Source organism: Fundulus heteroclitus, chromosome 16 (assembly GCF_011125445.2).
Source record: "Fundulus heteroclitus isolate FHET01 chromosome 16, MU-UCD_Fhet_4.1, whole genome shotgun sequence".
Lineage (NCBI taxonomy): Eukaryota > Metazoa > Chordata > Actinopteri > Cyprinodontiformes > Fundulidae > Fundulus > Fundulus heteroclitus.
The window spans coordinates 12154511-12181069 of NC_046376.1; the positions used below are offsets into that span (position 1 = coordinate 12154511).

The following is a 26559-nucleotide window of genomic DNA, read 5'->3' on the forward strand; positions in this document are numbered from 1 at the left end:
CAACAGATAAGTAGAGTTTATGGCGATTTATAGTTGAATGTTTTAATCAAGGAGAAGGATCTTAGTGCGACAGGATATTTTTTTTTTCTTTAAAACACCCAAAAGCATTCTTTCTTCATTTTTGCCTCACTTTGAGGTGGGGAACGTTACTCACAATGTCGTCTGCTTAGTGCTTCAAACAAAGTGGTAATTGGACAAATTTGTCACCAATTTAACATGGGCTGCAACAAATTGGCATCGGGAAAAATCTGAAATAAGGATTATGTTCAGGCTGAATTTTGTTCAAAGGTGGCTTTACGAGGGGATTTATAAAGAGAGTTATCAAAAAGTTCAGAATATGGTGACAGACTCTTTTTGAGCTTGGATGTAATACCTGCCTGTCCCCGAGTTCACCAGTGCAGCTAACAGCGACATGCTTTCAACTTGCTCCTGAAGGTTTCATGTGTACTAAAGAAAATGTCATTTGATGCTACAAAAAAAAAAGAGAGGAAAAAAAAAACACTACATGTTCCACCCATGGACTTATTTTCCAGAGCAGTATCAAACTCTTTATATCAGCGCTCTATATATTCCCTGGTTTACATGGAAACTGGAGTCATCACGCTCCAGTTCTGTTTGTTTAATGCACGTTTGGTCCTAAACACTGGAGCCAGGTTAAGGAGAATGACAGAAGGGCAAAAGAAGCTGAATCAACAGTGTCTGTGTTGAAGGTAGAAGATTTGACACCTGAGAAATAAAATAAAAAAAAGCAGTTTTGGAAGTGACTGTAGTTCATATAATTACTGTAAATCTTTTCCTTTTCTTTTTTTTTATAATTAACCAATATAAAGAAATATGTACGTATGAATAAATATATACCTATATTATTAAGACTTGTGTTTTTATTTTATTTTTCGTTGTTAAGGGCAATCTAACACAGTAGATGGCAGCAAAGAACATTTTATTCTAATTCTACTTTTTTTTTTTATCCCAAATTCAGCAAATTGATCTGTTTTTTGCTTGATCCAAAGTATTTGCTTGTTTGGTCGACTACAGCTTGCTTACTAAAAACAATTTGAGCAAAGAACTCTGAAGTAATTTGAGTCAAAATACGTTTTTCTTGCATAAATTGCCTGCGTGTGTTCGCTTCATGTCTGAACTGAAATTACCTAAGGATTAAGGCGAATTCAGGATTTTGAGAAAAACCAACATCCATGCATCATGAAACTGGAGTGAAGCCACGCCGAATGGGTACAATATCCAAATAAAAGAGGTGTACATAAAAATACACTAAAACCGAAAACCAAAGACATGGATTACAACACTTGACTTGATACTGACCAAACTAGGACAAGCTGGTACAAAAAACAGAATTATTTATAAATGCATTAATTTGCTAACTTGATCCTTGAACTCTTCAGAAACTACACTTTAGTACCAGAGGTATGTGCTCGTCTGCCTTTCCAGAAATGTGAATTTGAGCGATGTTGCATTCTTAATCCAGAAAGTTTAACCCCTTGCAGCTACAAATCCTCTTCAGCTCTTCTTCGAATGCTTTTCACAATATTTAGAAGTAGAGCTGTGTGTTTATGACCATCCTACCGAAGCCCATTTCTGAGGTCAGACACTGCTGTTTTTACATTGCGCCCATAAAAAGATCTTCATTGTGAATCATATTTGTGAAAATAAAAGTATGCTAATTTTTCTTTTTTCCTGCATTGACAATAACCCCTCCATGTTTGTAAAGAAGGAACAAAAATGAATAGACTTTATGCAGATATAAGTTACATTTGAGTCTATAATTGCACATCCGTGCTGAATGAAAAGTGGCCCAAGAGCATAGCAATTTTATTTTCTATTTTTTATTTAACCTTTATTTAACCAGGAAGTCCCTTGAGATTAAGATCTCTTTTTCGGTGGAGACCTGGCCAAGACGGCACACCAGTTAAAATACAAACAAAAGTACAACATAGATAAAATCTCACATAGAGGAAAAGACAGGTCACATAGGGCATTGAAGGACCCCACATGGGATATTACATCTATAGTGACAAAATAACATTACTGGTGGTCTGCACAGCACCAGTGAATGCATCACTATGTCCCTATAACATAAGTGTGGTCAGTAATGTGGTGGAAAATATGACTGGAGAACACTGGAGAGAGTGTCAGTTTTCCATGGAGAGCTGCCTGCGGGATAAAATATTTGCATCATGATTCAAAAGGTTCTGAGTTTTTTACTTGCACCTTAGACATAAAAAAATCTATTTTTAGACTTAAAATTGTTCTGATCAAATTAGTATCTGTGTGTAAAATCAAACTGGGTGAGTTACTGGTACCATGTGACAAACTCCACAAGTCACAAACAGTTTAAATCACAGGAGACCAATTGACCTACTAGTCATGTTTTTGGACTGAGGGAGGAGGCCGGAGTATCTAGAGAGAACACACACACTCTATGGAGAACGAGCTCAGGTCAAGATACAAACCCAGAACCTTCTTTTTGCACGGCAGCTAAAAAATAGCCATAATCACTCCTCCACCGACCATCCCTAATCTGAAACCATGAGGTTTTAATAATCTTGCAGAATTAAATCATTGGCAATTAAATAAGGTCTAACTTAACTACACACGAGCATATTTCCTCTACAGAAGTAAAATAAGGACACCGGTCGATGGCTGCAGCTTTGAAGCATATCACTTGGATTTTTCTCTGTTTTTGCTTGGATTATTGTGTTTATGTGGAAGCACAGATGAACAATTGGTGTCAATTTATCCCAGAGGGCTCCCAAAGAGCAGCATCTCTGGTCTTGTGGCTGCACCATGACGACCGCTGTCACGGCTGGGATCTGTCTTGCGCCGCATGAGGCTCATTTTGTTCCTCTCGTCGTCCTGTATCTCTCCCCTGTCTCTAAATCACCGAAGCTGAAACTGTGTTCCACTCCCGTGTTTAAGGTTCATTTTTAGACTGCGTTTTTCACGGCACCTGGGGTATCACAAAGAGAGATGAAAGGAAGGTGGCTCAGTGGAAGAAATTTAAATCCCCCACAATTCAGTTCACTCAGCTGTTCTGTTTTCTGAGTTTTATACACAGATGGTTTGGAGCACAGATCATACCATAATAGCATATTGTGCTCTTGTTGTTTTTTTCTTTTCTTCTTTCTGACAGTAAAGGCACGGCACTGGTAAAGAAAAATTCAGACTTTCTTTTGTCATTGTGGTTCAGAATTCCCTCCTGCATGTTGTGCCCTGGCTCTTATAGTGAAGATGTAATTCATGGGATAACTGAACCGCCTTATTTGTAGCACACCCAGGATTTCTGATTGCTGGACGCAAACTTTGATGTCAAGCTTTGGTGAATTGACACAAAGAAAGAGCGAAAAATAATAGAAATTAAAAAGGCTACGGCATTTCTTACATGGAAACGTGTTGGTCACCTTTTGTTTCTTACCTTTGTGATGTTATTAGTAGCTGTAAATTGTCACAAGAGTGTGTTTTATAAATAGCAATTTTCACCTCTACTTCAGACATTTGTGAAGTGAAAACCAATTTGAAACATACTTTATGTGATGTTCCAACCATGTAAGGATGTACGGCGACATGCAGTGTTCACTGCTTCAGGGGAAACGGGGGAAAAATGATTCTGGGTGTTAGATAAAACACCCAAAGTAGTCCAGCAACATGGATAATTTGTGTGTGCCTCAGTCACACCAAAACGACCGTAGAGAGGTCTGGATGCTTTTCATAGTTATCTGTGTTGGTGATACAGTGCATTGCAAATGTATTCGCACAACTTGTGATTATAACCAGAAACTTAAATGTCTTTTTTTGGACTGTATGTGATAGATAAAGGCAAGATCAATTGGTTTACAAAAAATATTTAGATATATTGATCTAAAAAGTTTGCCACACTAGTTTCGTCCTATTCCACTCCGATGTCCCTGAATAAAATCCAGTGCAAACAATTACCCAAAGTAGTCACCTAATTAGTAATTGGAGTCTACCCATGTGTAAGGTCAGGGATTAAGGTTTGGAGAAGTTTGAATGTGAGGTTATAAAACCAAGTTTTCGTCACGTCACAGAGCACTGATCCAACTATCATCTGAAAATGCAAAGAGCCTGGCCCAGATATAAACCTAACCATGATATAGCAGCCGGTCTAAACTGACAGGTTTGGCAAGGGGAGCATTAGATAGAGCTGCATCAAGGCCCGTGAGAAATCTGAAGGAGTAGAGATCCAGAGTCCAGGTGACAGCACATTCAGGAAAACATTAGCTGTGCACTCCAACATTTTGGTCAATGTTGTTGTAACATTGACCAAAATGTACCCTGGTCAGATGAGAACAGAACTGGACTTTTGGCCTGCATGCAAAATGGTAAGTCTGGTGGAAAACTGCACGCCACTCTGAACATATACCACCCCAAAAGTGACACATGGAGGTTGCAGCATCAAGACGTGGGGATACTTTGCATCAGCGCTCACAGAGAAGCTGGTCAGCGTTAATGGGGAAATGGATGGAGCAAACCAGGGGGAAATTCTGGATGGAAAGCTGTTAGAATAAAATAAAATGCATGAGGCATCTCAGATTATGTTGCTAAAAATCACATTCACAATTGTGGATGACTTTGTGTTTGACTGTGGCATGAAACTCTACAAAAGATACACCGGAGATTTAGGTCGTAATTAGACAGAATGTGAACAGGTCAAGGGGTGTGAATACTTCTCGTTATGAGAGGCCGGTTAAGGTGTTCAATCGGTTTTAATCTCCAAAATACGGCATTTATAGTATTAATATTAATATTAATATTAATATAGAGGAACCCCAGCAAATTCCAACAGCGACATAAGGACCGGAGCGTTTCAGCTGTAAATTCAGTCTAAGGCTCAAATAATTCAGAACCCTATAAAACTGTGCCCTTAACAAATTGGCTTGAAGTCTATATTTCGTTTCAAAATAAAGTGTACGCGCTGATTTCTCTATAAAAAGAATCTTGATTGAGTTATAAAAAAAAAAAAAAAAAATAAATCCGCCAATCGTGCGCCTCAGACGCATGGAAAGGCGTGTCTCGGATTGCGCTTAAAATTAACTGTGTGCGTTTGTGGAGAGCAGAATTTGCTTTGATTTCGAGCCCAGTCGGACCCCTTAAACCCCACGAAGGAGTCGTTTTTTGTGTTAAAAATGAGTTTTTAGGGGTGAGGTTTACACAACGACGTTCTGCTCACCTGAATCTGTCTTGGCACCCGGAGAACGGGATTTGTGCCACATTTGGGGCTTTCTTTTGCGCGCCGGAAGAACGATCCCCTGGGCAATATACACAGGAGATCCAGGCTTCTGCTAAACGCATGTCCTCGCATGGCCTGAATACAAATATAGCATAGGCTGCTGTAGAATGAGTTGCACCGGTCTCTAATTTACCCGATAAGCGTGATTGGTGTGGAGAGTCACCTCGCAGGAGCAGACGCAGCAGTGCGCACTCTTCCATCTGACGTGGACCTGCTCTCCGCCGGTGTTTTTTTCCTCGCTGAAACCATTAATATCCTGACATCTGGACCGAGTTTGAGGAGCCAAAAGTTTTTATTCTTGCATTCTTGTTTGCATCGACTCTCTCCGACTCTATACCAATGATGAATGAGAACAATGAGATGGAGAGCGACTCGCAGCTCCAGCGCTCCCCAAACAATATGCCCATCCAGCCGATGACATCCAAGGCAAGTACTTTGAACGGTTCTTGAGCAAAGTCTTCACAATTTTACCATTTCGGTTTTGTGTTGATCTTCTTGCAACGTAAAAAAAAAAAAAAGATAGACACTTAATGCAGTCCAAACTTATCAAAGTGTTTCCTCTACAAACCGAATCAGAAATTGTCTGAATAGTCAAATGTGTTTGTCCATTATATTTACTTTGCGTTTTTTTGGGGGGTATTTTTCCATCCGTGCTGTTATAGATTATGCAATGTCGGTGACAAAATTTCACAAATGCAGTTGTATTGTAATGACTGCGTCACTAGGTGTAATCTTCCACGTAACGTCTGATGTCACATACTTTCTTGTACGTGTCTCTTCAACCGACACACACACACACACACACACACACACACACACACACACACACACACACACACACACACACACACACACAGAGAGAGAGAGAGAGAGAGAGAGAGAGAGAGAGAGAGAGAGAGAGAGAGAGAGAGAGAGAGAGAGAGAGAGAAAAGCGGCTCAGGTTTTATTAATCACATTTTATTTTCTAATCTAGTTACAAGCTGAATATAAGTTGAGTTGTTGCATGCTATGTGGATTATTGTTTGTTTTTCTGCTGATTAATCGTCCAAGCCACAGTGCAGCTCTCACTAGTGTTGCCTTATAGAGTTTATACAGCAGTATGCATGAGTGAAAGCTTTATTAAGTGTGGATTTGGACTTGAATATGCAGCATAGACCCCCCCCCCCTCCCCCTCCTCCTGTACATGGTGTACCTGTCAGGAGCCTGAAGTCATTATAAAGTGCTTTTGAGTTGTTGAGTCAACTATATAAACAAAGACGTCAAGCAAGAAGAGCAGTGAAAGTGTTCCCATTGCCTGCGTTTTAATGGCAGAACACTGGGTCATTAGTTTGCTTCATGCACAACTTTCCCTTGAGTGGAGTCTTTGTCTCCACCTCATGCCTCTTCTCCATGCCCACGCACAAGCACTGCAGGCTGCTCTTCTGAAGCAAAGTGACACTCCCGAGCGACGCAGTCGGTTCCTCCACTGCATGCTCTGTGGCACATCTAAATATTTGATGTCCTCCATGAGAAGCTGACATCGCTGCCAGCTAACTGTGCTCACTTCAGAGCGATCCGCACCCCCTCTCCAGCTGAGACCAAAGAAAACCAGCAGCGATTCGGCTGCGGGCAGGACCGATTGGTGTCCACGTGAATCGAAGGCTTGCTTTGGCTTTAATTAGATTGTATCAATTTGTCACTTTCCTGAAATAATGGTCTAAGTCATTTTTTTTCAGGTTTTTCAGAAAACACAAAACGATATGGCTTAAGTCACTCTTGACGCAGGCCAATATACAGCAGGGGTGGAATTGCATGATCTCCTCAACCGAGGATCTAGACACTTAGAAGAGGTGGCCAGCATCCCGATGAGATGATTCAGGCATAAAAAAAAATTTGGTAAAATTTTGGTATTTTAGGAAGGTGACGAATTCTAACAAAGTCATGAGTTTGGTTAACTGTTCCTGCTCTTCCTAATGATGAACCAGGGCTCATCTGAGTTCCAGTGCTTTGTTTCAAATGAACTTCAAATCAATTTACGGTGGGAAATAAGCATTTACCTCGGATTTGTTCTGTTCTTACTTTTTGTCAAACTAGCATATCTCAAATTATCAAGCACATTTTTGTATCAGATGAAGATAACTTGATTAAATACTAAATAATTTTTTTAATAAGGGAAAGGAAACAATCCAATCTAACCTGCACTTGTTTGACAAAGTGATCACAACTTTGTTTAATGGTAAATGGCTTTTACTTGTATAGTGCTTCTATAGTGTCTGACAGACCTGTAGAATCAAGAAATCACGAAATAGAACCAGTCTGACAACAGGTTTTTCCACTGGCCTAGTCAAAGTCTGGACTTAAACCTGACAGAGATACTGTTTCATGCCCTTAAGCAGACAGTTGATGCTTGAAAATCCTTCTAATGTGGGTGAATTAAAACAAATCAGCTGAGAGGCATGGGTCAAAATTCCTTCACTCTGATATACAAGACTACTTCCCAGTTATTGCAAACGCTTGGCAGCAGTTGTTGGTGCCAAAAGTGGTCCAACCTATTAGATTGGTTAGTTTGGATGTTTGTTTTTCTGCTTAATAAATGACACCATCATTTGAAAACTGCATTTTGTATTTAGTCAGGTTATCTTTGCCTGCTATTAAAAGTTTCTTGATGATATGAACAATGTAAGTATGACCAAAAAAAATAAATAAAGCAATACCACCAGGAATCTATGCATTGGCCAAAGCTTTTTACTGCATTGTATAGAATCCATCCATTGCATATACAGTTAGACTTTATTAGGTAACAAAATGCAATTCAGGCAGATATGTTGATCAAGTTCAAATCGGTCTAATTTTGTAATAATATGATGTGGTTGTGTAAACAGATTCAAATTCAGCTAAGTACCATCCATCATGATTGTAATACAATATATTCAGAATCACATGATCACATCAAGTGAGCTGGTAAATAGTTTTCGATCTAAACAAGCCCAGCTGTTTGCATGGAGTGATAGTGTGATGGTGGGAAGGAACAACTCTCTGTTTAACAGTATAAAATCTCCAGCAGAATCTGTCTCATTTATGGTGTTTTTCTCTGACATAACCACTTCCGATGCTAAACTGGTCCAATACTTGCTTAGCAGCAGCTCTTTTTGTTTTTACCACCAGAAAAAACGGGCACAGGTACTAATAACCTGGTTCTATCTTGGATTCCAGAAAAAAAGGCTGTCATCAGCAGATAAAAGGGTGGACACAGAAAAATTAAATGTTGTTATGACCACCATATCTTAAAGGAGCTATAGGTAATACTGACACCTTTTTGCTCAACTTGGTACAACAGCTTGCCAATCACAACAATCTAGTATGCCGTTTTTAAACGGTGTGTTGCCATTTTGAATTTTTACTTACACAGGACAGGTATATGACGTTGTATTCTGTTCTATTTCTGGTCCGCTTCTCTTACTGGCTTCCATGTTAGCAGGCTGCTGCTCTTTTGCCAAGATAAAATATCAAATGCTGTGCTCTGTGTTGGGAACCCTGGTGGGAACTCTCATATGATTGGCTCAGGAACCAGGAAGTAAACACGGGCTACACTCTGAACCGAAGTAGTTCTGGGGCGTACCTCTAGCTTTGAAAGGAGAAAAACGTGACTAAGACGTTGTTGATGGAGAGGACCGATTGTTTATAGGGAATGTTGCTTCCATCAAATGAGAATGATTTAGCTTGATTTTACAGTAAATATCTTACTTGTCGCTCATTTAAAGTCCAGAGCAAGTTCAGCTCAGTTAATACAAAAACAAATGAATTCCAAAACAAGAGCCTAGCTACAACTCTTGGTTAAAACAAACAACACAACAACATTTAGGATCTATTACCGATGCTCTTGGAACCTCTCTTGAACTGGCTTTACATTTCAGTTTGAGTTCACATCCAATGTCAGCCTCGAAGTCATATGCTTTGTTGAGGTCCCGGTGGACTAATTTCACCCATGTCTATTTAAAACGCCTAATCAGGAGCATTTCTGAAATATAAATCTCATCCACAGGAGGTAATTTTGAAGTAATCTAATCAGACCCAGACATGTGTCCGTGTCTTAATTGGACAGGAAAAGACCGGCTGAAAAAGAGGCTCTGGTAGCAGATGCTCTTAGAAATGCACCAGCAGCAAATTCCAACATAGATGGATATCAAAAATCAAGGACATCTGAGAATGCTGCCAAAATGATTATGGGGGAAAGGATATAGGGGTATATTGCCAACATTGGCAGGAATCTGAACGCAGCAGCCAGCGATGTTGGGGTGTTAGATGCTGTTTCAGTGTTTCATGAGAGAGTTGTGAACAGGTGAGCCATTTTTCTCCTCATGTAAATAATAAACCTGGGCGTTTATGAGCACTGTCAACGGCAATACCCAATGTGTCTGCACTTTTCTTCGGTTGATTGGCCCATTTTTCAGCTTGCTCGCCAAACGATAATAATTTCACAAATTATCGATGCGTGCACTCTGGAATATTCATTACGTTTTTTTTTTTTTTATATATTCACGCTGAGCATTTCAGCACAGCTGGCTCAGTGGTAAAATTTGGAGGACATCCACTACGTGTGAAAGTGACTGTTTGTTTCAGCTCCAAATGTAAATTACATGTAATTATAATTAGAGTGATCTTTCGCTCTAGTTCCATTCAAAGTGTTTAAAAACGACTTGCGCCTAAGATGTTGGCATCACAGTATGTTTTGTTTTCTTTAATATCCATCCAAGAACAGGTAGAATCACTCAATAGTCTGGAAACAGAGAGGTATGTCGCTGATATAGCTGCACCACAATTGTCGTTTGGAAAAACATGCAAAGTAACAAAAGTGTCCTCCCCCTGCTAATGGGACCCATTTTGTTACAGGAGACATTTTTTGACCAACCCAACTCTTGACTAGAGTATATTTATCCAGTGGGAGTGAAATGGGATCTTGCGAAATAATTGATATCGACAAAATTAGATGCTTGCTAACATTTCACAAGGTTGGAACATGCAGAGAAATGGATCTTATAACTTATAACATGTTTGCAAAATCTATTTAGATCATCTAGTCAGTGGTCCTGGCCTAGGAAGCTATTTATTTAAAATCTGTTTTTTCAAAGTGTTGCTGCTGAGCAATAATGTAACATGTTAAACATGTTCGATACCCACAGCATCACAGATCCTTCACTGTACCTAACAGTAAGCATGAGGTGGTATACCACATACATATTCTTCCTTTGTTTTACACCTAACCCACCTGGAGTGTTTGTTCAATCTCAGCCTCGGCCGACCAAAGCTCACTATTAAAGTCTCAGTAGTATTTAGCAAACCAGACTGCAAATAGGGTGTAAGGGTTCCCGCAGAGACTCAGGGACAAGATGCTGCTCCTTGCTGAAACTTTCTAACAGTATTTTTTATATTTTTTCCCCCCGCACTTTACCATCCTCCTCTCTGTGTGGTGACCAAACAGACCTGAATCAAGAATCAAGAATCGTTAATTGCCACCACGTGTTACAATGGTGACATTTTTTAAATCAGACACCGGCTCCGGATGCACACAAATAATGCGTACAGGTAGACAGAGGAAGACATTTTTTTTAAATAAAGAGATTAAGTGAGCGCTTTTATTCCTATATTTTAATCATGTAAAGCACTTTGCATTGTCTCTGTACTGAATTGTGCTATATAAATAAATCTGCCTTGCCTTGCCTTGCTCATCCGGCCATGTTTGACACAGTTCCAGAGGCTCAAACATCTTAACTGTTGTTCTGACTGTAGGAATAGACAAGTAGTTCTTTTTTCTTGTAAACATTTCCTGATTTATAGCGACATACATACATCTGCCTTATGAGAGTTGCATGCTTTCTTGCTTTTCCCATTTTGAGGAGTGGTTAAGATAAATGGACCTCTGTGTCGTGTTATGTTTAGAGCCCAGGGAAACAAAGCAGTCATAGTTTAGTAATTAAACGTTTCTATGCAGAATATGTTGCTGAATCGTAACATATTATGCAAAAGTCTTAATGAGTGTGTTTTACATAATTTGTCACGTAATAAATCACTTGCTATTTAACTTAAGGATTTTGGTTGATTTTTATTTATGAACATAGACGTTTGAACAGTTCTTTTTTTCTGTTGGGATTTAAGAATTTCAAATCATTTGGAACAATGTTAGTTTGCTTTAAACCTACCCTAATATAAGTTTGATTTGCTTGTTCATATTAAGCAATTTTTCCCCCTGTTTTTTCAAAAGGACATAAATATTTATCATGGTCAAAAGAAATCTTTCCGTGATATAAAATAAAAAAGGAAGACAATCATTTGCATGATTGAATCTAACGAAACGGTGAGTGAAATGTGTTCCAGGAGCTTTATGAAATAACAATTAAATCACATTAGTTGAGCCAGACTCACCCTTAAAAAAATCTACGAGACTTAGAATCTATAGTTTCCTTAAACATTCTGTGTTCATATTTTCTAAACCACAGTTAGCTGCAAAAAGGGAACTAAAATTAAGTAAAATCTTCTTGAAATGAGTGTATTAGTCCTTGATTTGAGCAGGTAAATAGGATTAACTGCTAATGGAATGAGTATGTTGACCTCTAAAATAAGATAATTAGATATAATGTACTTGAAATAAGATGATGGACATGAGTTGTTCGTCATATTTTAAATGCAAAAACCTTATTCCAGTGGCAGATCATTTAGGCTTACCTGCTCAAATCAAGGACAAATACACTTATTTCAAGAACATTTCAACTATCTTTAGGTTACATTCTGGAGAATGTTTTAGATTTAAATACCTTGATTGTTAATTCAGGTAAAGGTTAGCCATCTTAATACATGCAAAGAGTAATTTAATCTCTCCGAGCACATGAGAGAATGTTGCAGCATCACCAACCATTAAATTACTCCTGAGGGGTACCTTAAAGTTTGTTTCTCAGCAATCCACCCGATTGCTGCAGAGACATGATACTAAAGAACACAAACTTCTTTTGCCGCTGGAAGACTTAAATTGGATTTTCAGGAAGCTCTGGGGACCGTAAATGCCTGCAGAACTCTGATAGCTCTGAGGAAATCCAGAGACCTTATGACGGTCTGTCTATACCCTTTTTTAAAAAAGGAGGGGAAGGGAAATGTACCACAAGCACAACAGGGCCGTGTTCAGTTATTCAGCTGAAGTGTCGCTAATGATCTACCTGTAACACAGAGATGACTGCAGTTTTTGATCTCCAGAGTTTGCCACTGAATCAAACGGCTCTTTGAAAGGAAGCCCTTTAAAGTTGGCTCCGGCTCTCGTTAACGAACTCTTCACCCACCACAACGAACGAAGAGGCTACGACACTGATTTGAATGATGTAGGCGGCGAGTCACAGAGGGCTGCAACGTGATATCATTGTGTCGTGTGCCGACCTGAAGCACACTTTGCATGTCGTGTCGGTGCATTTTTAATTCTCTGCATGTGTCATTCAGTCTGGGAAACATTTAGATTTAAAAAAAAGAAAAGAGAAAGAAAGCTTACAGACTGAGCGGGGTTAAGGTTAACGGAGCAGAGACAACTTGACATGAAATGGCACAAAAAAAAAAACAGCGCTGCGATACCATTTTCATAATCGCCGTTGCCAGTTGAAGTAGGCCAAGGTCGTTCTTAATTAATGATCGCACCTTCGCTGCTGTGATCTTTATTGATGTGACGTTACAATAAAGGTGTTAGCCTCTGAAATACTGGAAGTCTAGGTCAGAAGAGTAGAAAAGATGTGCAGCGCTCTGAGCTTCTCCTCCATTAAACAATCCTTGAGACGGCGGTGTAGAGAGACTGTGTATGGGTGTGTGTGTGTGTGCGGTTCTGCGTGAATAAGCTTGATTGATCGTGTGTGTACAGGCGTTTGTGATGGGAGAAGAACACTGGAAGCAGCCTGTGATTATGCATTGCTTATCACATATTCATAGCAGGAATCTGCCATCCAGCCATGAATAATAACCAATTTTGGGACACGGAATCAGCCTGAGCGCTGTCTTCTTCTGAAAGCAACTTTTGAAGGCTTTACACGGAGATTTGATGATATGTGAATGACAGAAACAGTATTATGTTTTGCTCTTTGTGTTCACATGCTTACAGTTTAAATGCTTTGTATTCATAGTATCTTATTCTATGGATATATTTTCATTTGAAACTACATATTCTTCCAATGACCCAGAATTGGTGTGACCCAGGAGACTCTGTCTTTCACAGCACATTTACACCAAAGTTGGTCTTCTTCAGGCCGAAATATCCCTATTTAGAACAAGGTCGGACACTGTGACGTGAATCATGTATTGAGCATTTAACTGTGGCTGGTTAAAGTCTGTATACACTGATAATGACACCTGACTTTGTTATAAAAAAGGATTTTGCACCTTTTGCTATTATAATTGTAAATAAATTGTCTTTTTTTTTCTTTTTTTAATGTATCCACTTTTCATTGCAGGGAGATGTGTACCGTTTGAGATTTGACATTGATATCTGGAAGTGTAAAAGGAAAAAAAAACTATACTGAAAAGAAATGACAGATATAGACATCAACACTAGAAAGATTTGTTCCAAATTGCACATTTAAATGTAAAAATGTGAGAGGTACTCCATTTAATTGTCCATAAACAAAATGTCCTCTGGAGATCCCTCTAAACCGCCTGCATATTGTGGACACAAGCTGTGTATATCAACACCTTCCCGACGGTACCGAGGCTTTATTGTTCAGTTGTGACCTCTAGACACACTCGGGCGTCCCAAATATATCTCCGTCTGGCCTCATTAAATTTTAACAGAGGCTCAAGGACACGTGTTTGTGTTCAACAAAAGTCCCATTATTGATTTACAACTGCTCAAACTCTGCTATCTTTTTTTTATTTTTTATTTTTGACATTTAGACTGAAAACTCAAGTACTGTGTAGGGATCTAAGTATGTGAAAAATGGTGGGCTCGTGCAGTTTTAGAGGCATGAGTACTTAGATTATCTTCAGCTATACGGTTTTCTGAGTTAGACGAATCAAATAAAAGCAATGTTTTGTGTTATTGTATGGTATTAGGAATAATTAAGGATGCACAATAGAGCATTTAGTAGCAATGCTGCCTTGCAGCAAGAACGTCCTGGATTTGAATCCTGGCCTTGGATGATTCTGTTTGGAACAAGGCTTCTCTCTGGGTACTGCAGTTTCTTCCCACTGTCCAAAAACATGACTGTTAGGTCCATTGTTACTTTAAACTGTCCTTAGGTGTAGGTGTATGTGTGTGTGTGTGCATATTTATTGGTCCTGTGTGTCCATGTGTTGTCCATGTAACGGACTGGTGACCTGTCCAAGGTATACCTGGGCAATTGTCCAATGACCACTGCAGATAGGCACCAAACCATAAGACATTACGCTTGATTCGCTAAAAGATTGGGCTTTTTTTAAAAAATATAGCAATAACCAGAATTTGTGCATACGTCTAATGCACAGGGACATTGAAAAGAGACTTAAGCTGCAAGCTTTAAGCAAAAAATGTCCCGCTCTCTTAAATGAGGTATTCTGGGTGTGTTTAGGGGAAAAGTTGCCTATTTTTACATATATGTATGTACGTTACAGTGATTGCCAAGAGAAGAATGCTCAAAGAGCTTTGCTGTTTGAAGCCACTGCAGCCCATGGTAAAAATATCACTGTGCCCTGAAAACGGGTGGCATTTCAGACAGAGGATCATTTACAAAGAGAGGGGGCAGGCCTTTGACAGAAGGGATAATTCAGCCTGACATCGCGATATGTGATTGACATTGCTGCGGCTGATGCATATAATTACCCCCAAAAATGGTTAAAACGTCTTGTTACAGCTTTGCCTTCCGAATGCAAAGTCATATGAATGTGGAGAATCAACACAACCAGATATTAATATGCAAATCTTTAAAAATACCTCTGTAAATAATCCCAATCCTCAGAAAGCAGCATGCTTTATGGTACACTAACGTTAACTCTGCATGGTTTGAGGGCTCAAAGCTAGAAAAGATCTGGTTCTCCTTACAGGATGACAGTGGCAGTTTGCAGCATAGGCTTTGCTTTGGGTATGTAGTGAGCTGCATTTTTAAATATCTAATTTTTAGTTTGGCGAATTGTCTCTTTTGGATAACACCTATGGACACGTCCAAAGGTCAAAGAATTTGTTCAAACATCCCCAAATGTTGCACTTTTAAAGCTTAACCTGGGGCTTCATCTGGTCCATGTTCAAGATGGATTAATCTGCGATTATTTTCCAACAAATACAAGCAGCCAACTGCCAGAGAGGTAATGGAAAATGGCTTGTACAGCCCTTTTAAGTAGTCTGACAACCTCCAAAGCACTTCACATTACAATCAGTGATTTACCCATTCACACCCTGACGATGGTGAGCTATGTTAGTAGCTACAGCTGCCCTGGGGCTGGCTGACAGCAATGTGGGTGAAGTGCCTTGCACAAGGACACAACAACAGAGACAGTCACCCCAATGTCAGCTTCTGAGATGAATGAACAGGTCTGAGGAGAAATGATCAGGTAGAAGTTTAGGTTTCAGAAACAGAGGCATGTCCTCTTATGTTCAGTCCTTTTATCTTCATTGGTGTTCTCAACCCAAAACAGAAAATGACCAATCAAAATCATCTGATACACAACTAAAGTGCTTTTTTTTTTTTTGATTTAGCATAGAAACCAGAAACTTCTAGATCAATACCAAATTTATTTAGATATTTACCTACATTCTTGTTTTTACCAGTGGACTTGAAGGGGTGATACTCATAATAATTATAATAATAAAGTCTTTTATACACCTTTTCTTGGCTTTTAATACTCAAGAACCTCTTGATTTTATGCCCGTTTTTTCTATGTTTATTTTCCTATATTGTTTTGATCAATATTACTGAGTTTAATGCTGTTTATATTTGTGTACAGCACACTAAAGTGCTTTGTCAATAAAGTCGGACCGGATTGGATTAGATAGCAGAAATGTTGATGCAGAACAGTGTCAAACCGTATTCGATTGATGATGCATCATGGTTCAGAGAAACAAGATGGTGAAATCAAGAAAGTTGTATTGATGAACAAAGACACAAAAATTTTGATCGCCTGACAAAATACCATAAATTCTGCTCTTTTTTTGTAGAATGAATCGTTTAAAGGCACAAACCACACATTTACACATTTGTTGTTTTTTGGAAACGGCTCACTGAATGTGATTTTTCTCAGATACATCAAGATAGTGTGTCTCACAGTGCAAATTATTCACATCTGCAGTTGTTCAGCGCAGATTTGTGGTTGTAAATGAGCCCTGGAGCCAAAACATGTACCAAGTGGGAGGGATGTGCAAAATGGGCCTTTTTTTGTTACATAGAATAAAATAATGGTTAATGTAAGGGTTCATTTACAGATAAAAGTGCAGAAAACATTACTTTGCCATTTGTGGCTCCTTTACTCTGACCACTGATTGTGTAAAAGATGGACGTGGCGGCCCCCTTAAAACTTTTAGCCACTAAAAAAGTACTTTAGAGGCAAATGGGCACCTGCCTAATGGCTCTGGCTCTAAAAGGCATGCATTTGAAGCATCAGTTGGTCTTCTAAAATAAGACAAAGTGGATGACTTACCCCTCAGCATATTATGGTTTCATCAACGAGAACGACCCTCTCTGGTTACTGTGCCCATGGACCTTTGGAAAACCTTCATCCTACTGGGTGCATTCAAAAAGTTAACTTGATTTTTTTGGAAATTTCATGATTACAAGTTACACGGCTTTGTCACGAGGATTTCGTTCACACGTTAAATGCCTTCTCTGAACCAGCCTCTCTTCTTCCATGTGAGCTCCTCACCTGTCAGAGAGATTCATGTGAGGTGGCGCTACGATGCCTCCCATTGAGCGTGAGGTCACTCTGGCTCTGACTCGGTGGTCGGATCCTCTCAGATAATGCTCAATTGAAGCCTAACGGGAAGGCTTTTTAGAGCTACACACTGACAGTAATGGAGACATGTGCTTCAGCCAGAGCTGTTATGCTAGCGCTCGACTGCTCTGATCGTGAGCTTGGCTCCAGCCGCACTGGAAAAAGAAAGAAGAAGTGAAGTAAAATAATGAGAAAATATAAAACGACTTAATCGTATTTACTGATGACTTGTAGGGAGTTTGGGTTGTGATCAAATTGAGTTTATCTAGACCAGTGGTTCGCATTGACTACATATTTCTGCTTTTAAACTAGATTTGCCTGTCTCGTACATTGCCTGGAGACAAAATCTGTTGTTATTCGGCGCTATATAAATGAACCGAATTGAGTTAATTGTTCCAGAATTAATAATGAGGCGAGCATAAGTATCAGAACAATCAGTGACACTCATTTTTAACAGAGTGTTGCCGTCTTCATGCAACCTGCTTATGAGTTGTTGCAGACAAAGACCTAATCATTCAACTGCACGTTCACAATGTACATTTGAGCAAAATGTCGTCGCAAGGCGAAAAAGAGAAGCCTTCTAAATAAAAGTGTTTTGCATTTGTCAGTAATGTAGCAGCAAACCAACAAATACATTTAATATACTCAGATAAATTATGAATAGTGCAAGTAAATATAACAGCAGGTTGTATTGCAACAATGAACAGGACACATGATAACGCAGATAGATAAATATGAAATTCTAACCAACAATGCACTATAGGGGAAAAAAGTTTCTTCAGTCACCGTTTTTTATACGAAAAAAGAAATAAAGTGCAGTTTAAAGTTTGCAAAACACAAACACAGAGATTCCAAGGAAGATAGATGGAAGGATGGATGGACAAACAGATGGGCAGACAGGCGGACAAATTAATGGACAAACAGATGGGCAGACTAATAGCAGACAATGATCTTGGCTTGGAAAACACCTAAATCAAACTACAGTCTTTTCCAGACCTGTTAGTTGAAAGCTTTTATTGCACAAAGGAGAAACAATCATGTTTAAACGTCCAGAGTATAACTCATCCAGTCAGTAGAGGAAAATCTGCATGTGTGTGTAAGACATCACACGAATACTTTGCATCCAGAGGAAGACAAGTTGCAAATTCCCTCCAGCTAACAACACTTTTATGCTAAGTTATCTGACAGTTCAATAATAGCAAAGGGGAAAAAAAATAGACTGTAAGTTGATAAAGCTACTTGTTACAATTTAAAAATGTGAATCATAAAGAAGTGCCAAAAGCAGAAAACACTATTATGTGCAAACAGAGTGGAAACAATTCACGGTATACAGACTGTTCATCGGCGTAATCTAATGAGGTCATATTATCCAAAATGGATTTATGCAGGAAACATACGGAGGGAACAAATGCACCCACTCTCTTTTGTCTCCCTGCGTTTGCCTCCACGTGTCCCTCACACTGAGGCGTACTCTTAAATAGACAAACTGTCTTCATATCTTATTACCAGACGCGCAGAGCTGCAAACAACACGTCGCCGTAAAGTGATTAAGTTTGGCACTGAGCGGAACGGGCGCGGACCGGCAAACAGACGAAGCATCTGCACACAGCGTCTGCATTACTCTGATTGTCTGTCTGCCTGGAGCCATGCTTCCCCTGCAACAGGACAACAGAAGCAGCATGTCAGCGCCCGGCATCAGCATTTGTGTGCAAAGCTGCTGGCCAATTTACCGGAAATATACATCCATCAATCAATGCCAAGCCGCTGCGGCTCATGGAGCATATTTCCGATTCAGTGCCGCAACAGCTAGTTATGTCTTTAGGGTTTATTGTATTATTTTAAAGTGGTTTCAGTTCATGGTTCTTTGGGTTTTCTGGAGGTCCTTCACAGATTTTTTTCTTTTGACTGCTTTTCTGCCTAATATGTGTTTAGAACAAATTCAATTCAATTCACTTAAATTTTATTGATATAGCGCCAATTCATGAAACATGTCATCTCAAGGCACTTTCCAAAGTCAAATTCAATCAGATTATACAGATTGGTCAAAACATTTCTTCTCTAAGGCAACCCAGTTGATTGCATCAAGTCTTAACAAGCAGCATTCACTCCTCCTGAAGAAGCGTAGAGCCACAGGGACAGTCATCTGCATCGTTGATGGCTTTGCAGAAATCCCTCATACTGAGCAAGCATAAAGCGACAGTGGAAAGAAAAACTCCCCTTTAACGGGAAGGAAAAACCTCCAGCAGAACCAGGCTCAGTATGTAAGGTCTTCTGCCTCGACCGACTGGGGGTTAAAGAAGAACAAAGAGGAAAGGGGAGGACAAAGAGGGGTGCCTTGCCTAAAAACACATGTTGAATAAAAAAAAATAAAAATAATTAAATCATGTTTTTAGGAAACAGGAACAAAACTCATGTTTATTGGATCATCTACTTCTGGTAAGACTGTAAATGTTAGGAAAATATGATCAAAGAAAAAGGTCCGTCCATCCAATTCCAAAGTATGTATGACAAGATGGTTGGTGGCAAAGGATTCGGCCTAAAATTGGTTCTTAGCCAAGCCGAACGTTTGGATTAAGGAACCTATTTTACACCTGATTGAGTCATTGGTCGGAGTTAACAAACAAAAAAAGGCTTGTTTTTCTCTCATGAAAATGGTCTGGGAATGATGTGTGGTAGTAAGTTAAAAATGGTTATTTTAAAAAATAATGGGGAAATATTTGCCTACTGGTGGGAAAATACAAAGAAAAATTTACTTTTGTACTTGCCTGAATATCAATGAATCTTAATGGGAACAATAGTTCATTCTGTGAGTTCAATTATTTTAAGATGAGTCATTTTCAGTCAGTTTTAGGGATGACAAACAAACAAACAAGCAAACAAACAACTCAATTGTCTAGAGTTGCAGGTTCTCGACAGAAAACAAGTGAACAAAGCAGCCAACACAAAATAAAAGAAATATTTTCAGGAATGTTTGTCTAAGAAAGGAATTATTTCAGACTTTTACAAAGCACAATGTTGTTGTTTTATATTGGCTTAGCATTATTTGCCCAGTGCAAACTTTGTACACTATCAGTTGAATTATTGTACCTGCAGCACCAGGTTAAGAATGGCTTGGATGTTCTGTTAAGACATGATAACATCGAGTGAACCCATTTTATTTATTGACACCACCCCTTATTGACCTCCACTGAAGAAAAAACAAACATTTATACACAGCAGAGTTCAATACGAAACAGCGGGTGCTCATCAAGAGAATAGGCTTAACTCGTTTAAGCACAAACTAAATGTATGAGGAACACTTTGTCTCACTTCAGGGAACTTTGAAAGTTTGCTATTAATATTTTCTCCACATGAGGTAATATCGCATGCCATGAGTCACCTTATTTTCCCGGTGAGAGCTGGTGCGAACACAGTGCTTGGTTTACAGATGCTCGGATATTGCTTGTGCCGTCCTGAGGGTGTATTCAGCATTTGTTATTACCTCCTGCTCACCTTGTGCATTTCTTCTTTGTGTGCCTCTCTGTCTCCGTCGATGTGTGCAGCTCCAGAGACTGAAACGCTCGCTCTCCTTCAAGACCATGATGCGCAGTAAGAGCGTGGAGAACTTCTTTCAGAGGTCCTACAGCGACGCTCGACTGCCCGCAGACTTCATCACCGACCCGCCGCCGCCCTCTCCCCCGCTGCCACCCGGCTCCCCCCTCGTTGGCGAGCGCTCGCCCTCCATCTCGCCGTCTCTTAGCCCCAACCTTTCCATCTGTTCTCACTCCCCGTCTCTCAGCCTTTCCCCGTCGCTGCCTGCCAAGCCACCCCGAGCTCAGATTAACCACTGTTTTCAGGACCACATCTTTCGGAAGCCCACCAACTGCCAGCACTGCAAGCACATGATAGTGGGTAAGGTGCTGAAGCGGTCCTCATAAGATCGCCCGACTCCGTGTCTCGTTTTACTTGCACAGTTAGAAAGAATTTATGTATGTGCATGTGTAACAGAGCACCCTGAGGTTATAAAGATACTGTCCTGTTTTTAAAGAGAAACATCAACGCCTGTACACCCTATACCCGCTTATCCGTGCAGGGTGCCTATCTCATAGGGACACACAGGCACACATACATACTGCCTAAGGGCAATTTGGAGAGACCAAATAACATGTGTGAGAAAGCCAGGGGTACCCGGAGAGAACCTTTGCATGCACGTGCAAACTCCATGCATACACCCCCAGGCTCCAGGCAGTGCTACCAGCTGCACCACTGTGCAGACCGACACATTGAGAAGACAAAATTGCTAATTCTACTTTGAGCGAATTTGGGTCGGCGACACCACCAGACGTAAAGAGCTGATCAGCGGGCGTCAGCAAGCACTGCAGCAAACAGGATTTTGGAACAGCGTCATCTATACTGTGCAGCTTTCGAGTTACATTCCAGTCTGACGCAGTCCTCTTTGGCGATCCAATCCCACGTGTTTTATTGTGGCTAAAAGTTTTCTTAAAACCCTGCAGAGTTCTTAGACGTTCAAATGTTTTGCTCCACAGAATGCAGGTGAACACAGCTGCAGGAGAATCCGGATTCAAAAATGCAAATACTAAAAAAAGACTGTTGATTTTTTTTTTTTTTTTTACATTATGCCTTATGTGATGTCTTCAAGGGCTTGTGTGCATAGAAGCTTTTTCTCTTGGGATTGCAGACTTAAATGATGATTTTTTTTTTATAAATAGCCCAAAAGAAAAGAAAAAAAAAACACCTTTCTCGATGATTAAAGTCAGTTTGATTCATCTTAAAGTAGAGTCCTGACTTGTAGATTTAAAAATATTGTCTACTCCTATATGTCGCACAGATGACCTTACACAAAAGGTTAAAGAATTTGATAAATTTCAAGCAGCCAGATGTGTTTTGGCTCCATTTAACTGACATTTAATTAAAACTGACTCATTTTCTTCTGTACGGCTTAAGTGTAGATTTCTTTTTTTTTTTTTTTGCCGCTCCTATGAGCTAACTGCTACTAGTATTTCTGCTAAATGTGTTTCCTGTCAGTATGACTGATTACGGCCTCCTACCTGCTCCCCTGTGTTTGCGTCTGTGCTCTTGTTTTGCATGCATTGTGGGGTTTATTTATGTAATGCATCACCTCGCTCTGGCTGCACTCATCAGCAGTCCTCAAATAAAGTCTAGCCTCTGTGTCCTTGTTAAGCTGATTAAGCATAATCAGTTTTTCTCTTTAAAGCAAAAACTGTGCTTTCTTTAAGTCCTGTGTAAGTGGCTTGTTGATGTTATCCTAATCTGCAGCCAAATTACAAATCAGCCTTTGATTTAAAGACAAAAAAAAAAGGTTTCGCCTTTTTCACGCAGCATAATAAATAGTGTTTATCTCATTGGAAAACAAATTAGTAAGAAAACATCTAGAGGCTGATTTTTAGCATCGCAACACTTTAAATTAAAAGGAAAACACTCGATGAATCACTCCTGACTCGGTTATGTCTGAAATATCTCCAGCTGGTTTTCAATACTGCCATTTTTTTTTCAGGAGGAGCTGCTGATTATAAGCTGTTAGTATCAGCACCTGCAGCACTGTCAGCTGGATAAAAACTAGGACAGAGCATGATAACAGAAATATGCTTCTGTGATCTTTAGGCCACTTTGTTCTCTTCGTACTTTTTATGCAGCCTGCTGCTTCCGTTAAAAAAAAAAAAAAAAAAATTCTGCTTTTGTGTTCGATGCTTTCATTTTTTTGTGTGTGTCTCTATACCTCACTGTAGGTAACTCCAAACAAGCTCTGCGGTGTAAAACGTGCAAGATGGCTGCGCACCTGTGGTGCACGTCAGAACTGTCGCAGCAGCAGTGCCATGGAAAGGTATAGGCACTAAGCTTTAGACAGCATTTATATATATATATATATATATATATATATATATATATATATATATATATATATATATATATATATATATATATATATATATATAATTTATTTATTTTTTAAATTGGCATATGTCACATTTGTGGGTAAAATATATCTGAATTCTGCTTATATTATGTTGCAAGATCAGAAGAAGGCTCAACAACGACAAACTAGTCAGTATAGTTACTCTGTAAGATTGTAAAACGGTAAAAACTGTGTGTTTAGTCGACAAAAGAGATCTTTTATTTTAGATTAAACAAAAGAGACGGGGTGTTAATGAGAGAACTTACCTTGAGAACAAGGCAGGGTGGGCTGTTTTCCTCTGGTGTTTAATGGCCTTGCATTGCAAAGCCAAAGCTAAAATTCAAATTAGACCGAAAGCCTTCAGTCTATTTAAATAGCAAAGCAAAATAAACCAGTAGATGAACAAAATCCTGCAGAAGAAATGTAATAAAGAGACATGACAGCAAAGTGACAAAGCAGCAATACTTTTTACTGTTTTTTTCGTCCGTCTAATCTGTTCAAACACTCTCCTTACACTCATTGTCACAACTAAAGCATCCCAGGGAAAAGCAAGCAGTAATCCGTTTGAGCAGGACACGGACCAAATAGCTTTTGCAACAATAAATGAACGCAAGCTCTCCGATTAGGCTGGATCCCACGCTGGGAAAATATCAGGACACCTGATGAAGCCTGCGTTCTTTTCAACAATAATTGGACATATGAATATTTAAAATCAATTTTAACAATAGCAACACTTTCAAGTTATCCAATAAAACGTAGCTAAACTTCGTATCGCATCAAAACTAAAGACGTTTTGTTTGGTGCTCCTGACTGTGAGAATTAAGACCATGCTGAAATTAAAAGAGCTGTCTGTGGCCTGTTTTAAAGGGGACTCAAAAAATGATATTAAAAAAATAATCAACAAGTAGAGGATGTTCAAAAAACAACTTTCAACATGCCCAGTCTGCGCCGTCCAACCTCATTTACCCCGATGGAAGACAGAAAGATGCTAAAATAAGTCTCCAGCAAAATGAACCCTAGAATTTCATCATGGTACCTACAGCAGGGTCTTGCTACTGTTTAAAATAAAAGTTTATGTTTTAAATCAGACAGATGCACAGGTTTAACTTGCATTGGAGGTATTCAGGGAGGAAAAACTTAGAAGAAAAACAGAAAGGTCCGGGGTGAGAGCTGCCATAGACAATGTAGACAAAGACAGGGAGTCCTGGAGTGATGTCCTTTTGGACAGACGAGGCTGTATTTAAATTGTATCAACACTAGAACAGAGGATATGTTTTGCATAAATCTAATACAGCATTCCAGGAATATAGTTTCATGCCAGCTGTGACGAACAGAGCAGTGAGGGTTTGGATCAAGGATGCTTTTCTGTAGCAGATACCTGCCCAGTTCACCACCACCAGCATAAATTCTACCATGTATCAGAAGGTGATTGAAGAAAATGTGAAAAAAAAACAACAACCCAAAAAACGACAACATGCAATATGACAATGACTCAAAATTTACAAGTGAGAAACCAGAAACTGACTCAGATCGAAGGAATGGAAAGTCACCGGCCCAGTTAAAGCCCAGATCTAATTTAAAAGGCTGTGGGGTGACATGAAACGGTCCGTTTTTTACCTTCCTACTGGGGCAAGCTTTCTGCACAGTGACATCAGAAACCTCAGATGCTTCCAAGAAATGTCTATTGGAAGTTAATTCAGCTAAAAGGGGTAAGACTAGCTATAAGGGGGTCAGCTGTCCTGTCTTTTTCCTCAGCTTTAATTTAATTGCCTGTATCTTTGTTCAAGTTGTAAAACCGGGTTCCTTTTTCTAGTTTATCTGCAATAAAATCACCCTCTACTTCAGCTCCCCCTCTGTCTGATCTTCATCTGAAGTGTATCTGTGAGGGAAAAGTCGGATAGACTAGATGAAAGTGCTTCAGAGTCTCTGCGGGAAATTGGCAAAAGTCCCTCACTATGTCCTTTCCAACTTCACCATCTAGTGTCGATTCTTTGGTCACATCATTGATCAGACTCATGTTATTTTTTTTTTTCCTTTTTTATAAAATGTGTTTTTTTATATGTAATCCTGGACTGAATGTCTATATAAGCGCTTGTTGTTTTTTTTTAAATGAGTTTTCACAGTTGGTAAAATAAATGCATCACTTTTTTAATCTCATCTGGATCACAGTTCAAGCATTGAATCAGAGCATTATTATAGAGAAGAGCTTCCATTTTTTTAACCACATTTTAATCTAAATGCTTATATATACATACATTATGTATGTGAATGTGACAACAAGTCATAAATTATTATGGCTTAGTTTTGAGGGGGAAACAAAATCAAAATTTCAAACAAAACCTTACACCAACCCGTTTTCTATTAAAAAGGTAAATTTGGATTTGGTTCACATGTTTTTTAATTCTGTTTCTTAAAATGGGGCTTAAAAACGTTCACTCCTAAAGGGTAACGGGTAAGGATTGTTAACTTTCTAGTGGAAAACATTAGTATGCAGCAAGAGGTCAGACCTTCTGAGAGCAACTTTGTTGAAGACAGCTCAGGACGAGATGTAGGGGAGTGAAAAGGGCACGCAAATGTAAAATCTGCATAGAATCAGCAGACTGCATTAGAAACTAAAACTACATTTTTGGTTTTGCTCCCAGGGAGTGTCTAAATTTGCGAGTAAAGACAGAGACAAACTGATCTCAGCTGAAATGCTTACTTTGCTTAATTCAGTGTTAAATTGCAATCACCGGGACTCACAAACGCCGACCTCCTCTGTATCCAAGCAGTGCGTACAGTACATACGCAAGTTGTTGAATGCATTTATTGTGCAGAATTAAAAACTTCAGATACATCTAGAAATAATTTCTGCTCCTGCTGCGGGTCCTCTGCCCTGGCCACCCTCAAATGCACGCCCGTGTGCCTTTCTGTGTTTCTGATCGGGTCGTTTTCACCATGACTTCATTAGGGGTCCTAAAATCACTACCAGTCGAGTCCATTTTCCTACGGGCCAAATCTGTATACAGGAAGTAATGTAAGCTGCAAAAAGTCATTCTGCTTTTTCTCTCCCCTCCATTAGTCTGGAGCATTCAAGCGAAACTTCAGCTCGCCGATGCTCGTCAATGACCAATTGGCTGTCGTCAAGGAAGTTCAGCCGTGCCAAGGTGAGCGTTCACAGAGTGCCCGTGCGTGCGTGTGCTTGTGAAAGTGAGTGCACAGGCTTGTTTGCGTCTCTTGCGCTTTTGTTTTGTGACTTCGCTCTGTCTAGTGGTTTGGGGTATTTTTAGATTTTTTGTGCGCTGCATCGTGCCATAACACACCCAGAGCAGCCTCCCTCTCACCTGACAACCACGGAAGCATGAAGTGGGGAACAGATAAGGAAGAAGAACAACTTCAGCTTTTCTCGGAGGCTGGTGGACGGTCTCCGCTCCGAAAGTATGTGAATAAATATTTACAAGCTGTGATGTTTATGTTTTTTAATCTGTTTATGATTTGCATCGTATAC

At 39.5% G+C, this 26559-nt stretch overlaps 1 protein-coding gene across 2 annotated transcripts; it reads left to right on the forward strand.

Annotated features, from left to right (window-relative positions):
- The first annotated feature begins 5046 nt into the window (after positions 1-5046).
- Positions 5047-26559, forward strand: LOC118556554 (SH3 and cysteine-rich domain-containing protein 2-like). 2 transcript variants are annotated; one of them, XM_036148114.1, is made up of 5 exons: positions 5047-5689; positions 20701-21049; positions 22906-23000; positions 26134-26218; positions 26379-26559. In XM_036148114.1, the coding sequence occupies exons 1-5, from the start codon at positions 5603-5605 to the stop codon at positions 26414-26416; spliced, it is 654 nt and encodes a 217-aa protein (XP_036004007.1). In that variant the 5' UTR covers positions 5047-5602; the 3' UTR covers positions 26417-26559. The 2 variants fall into 2 exon arrangements, with proteins under 2 accessions (XP_036004007.1, XP_036004006.1); XM_036148113.1 differs by lacking the exon at positions 26379-26559 and having other exon boundaries at positions 26134-26349.

What these genes read in the sequence shown, in the direction of transcription:
- LOC118556554 (XM_036148113.1), top strand. Translation starts at nt 5,603, where the DNA reads ATGATGAATGAGAACAATGAGATGGAGAGCGACTCGCAGCTCCAGCGC. An exon ending in TCCAGCCGATGACATCCAAG is followed by an intron (nt 5,690 to 20,700) that starts GCAAGTACTTTG and finishes CGATGTGTGCAG; the next exon opens with CTCCAGAGACTGAAACGCTC. An exon ending in AGCAGCAGTGCCATGGAAAG is followed by an intron (nt 23,001 to 26,133) that starts GTATAGGCACTA and finishes CCCCTCCATTAG; the next exon opens with TCTGGAGCATTCAAGCGAAA.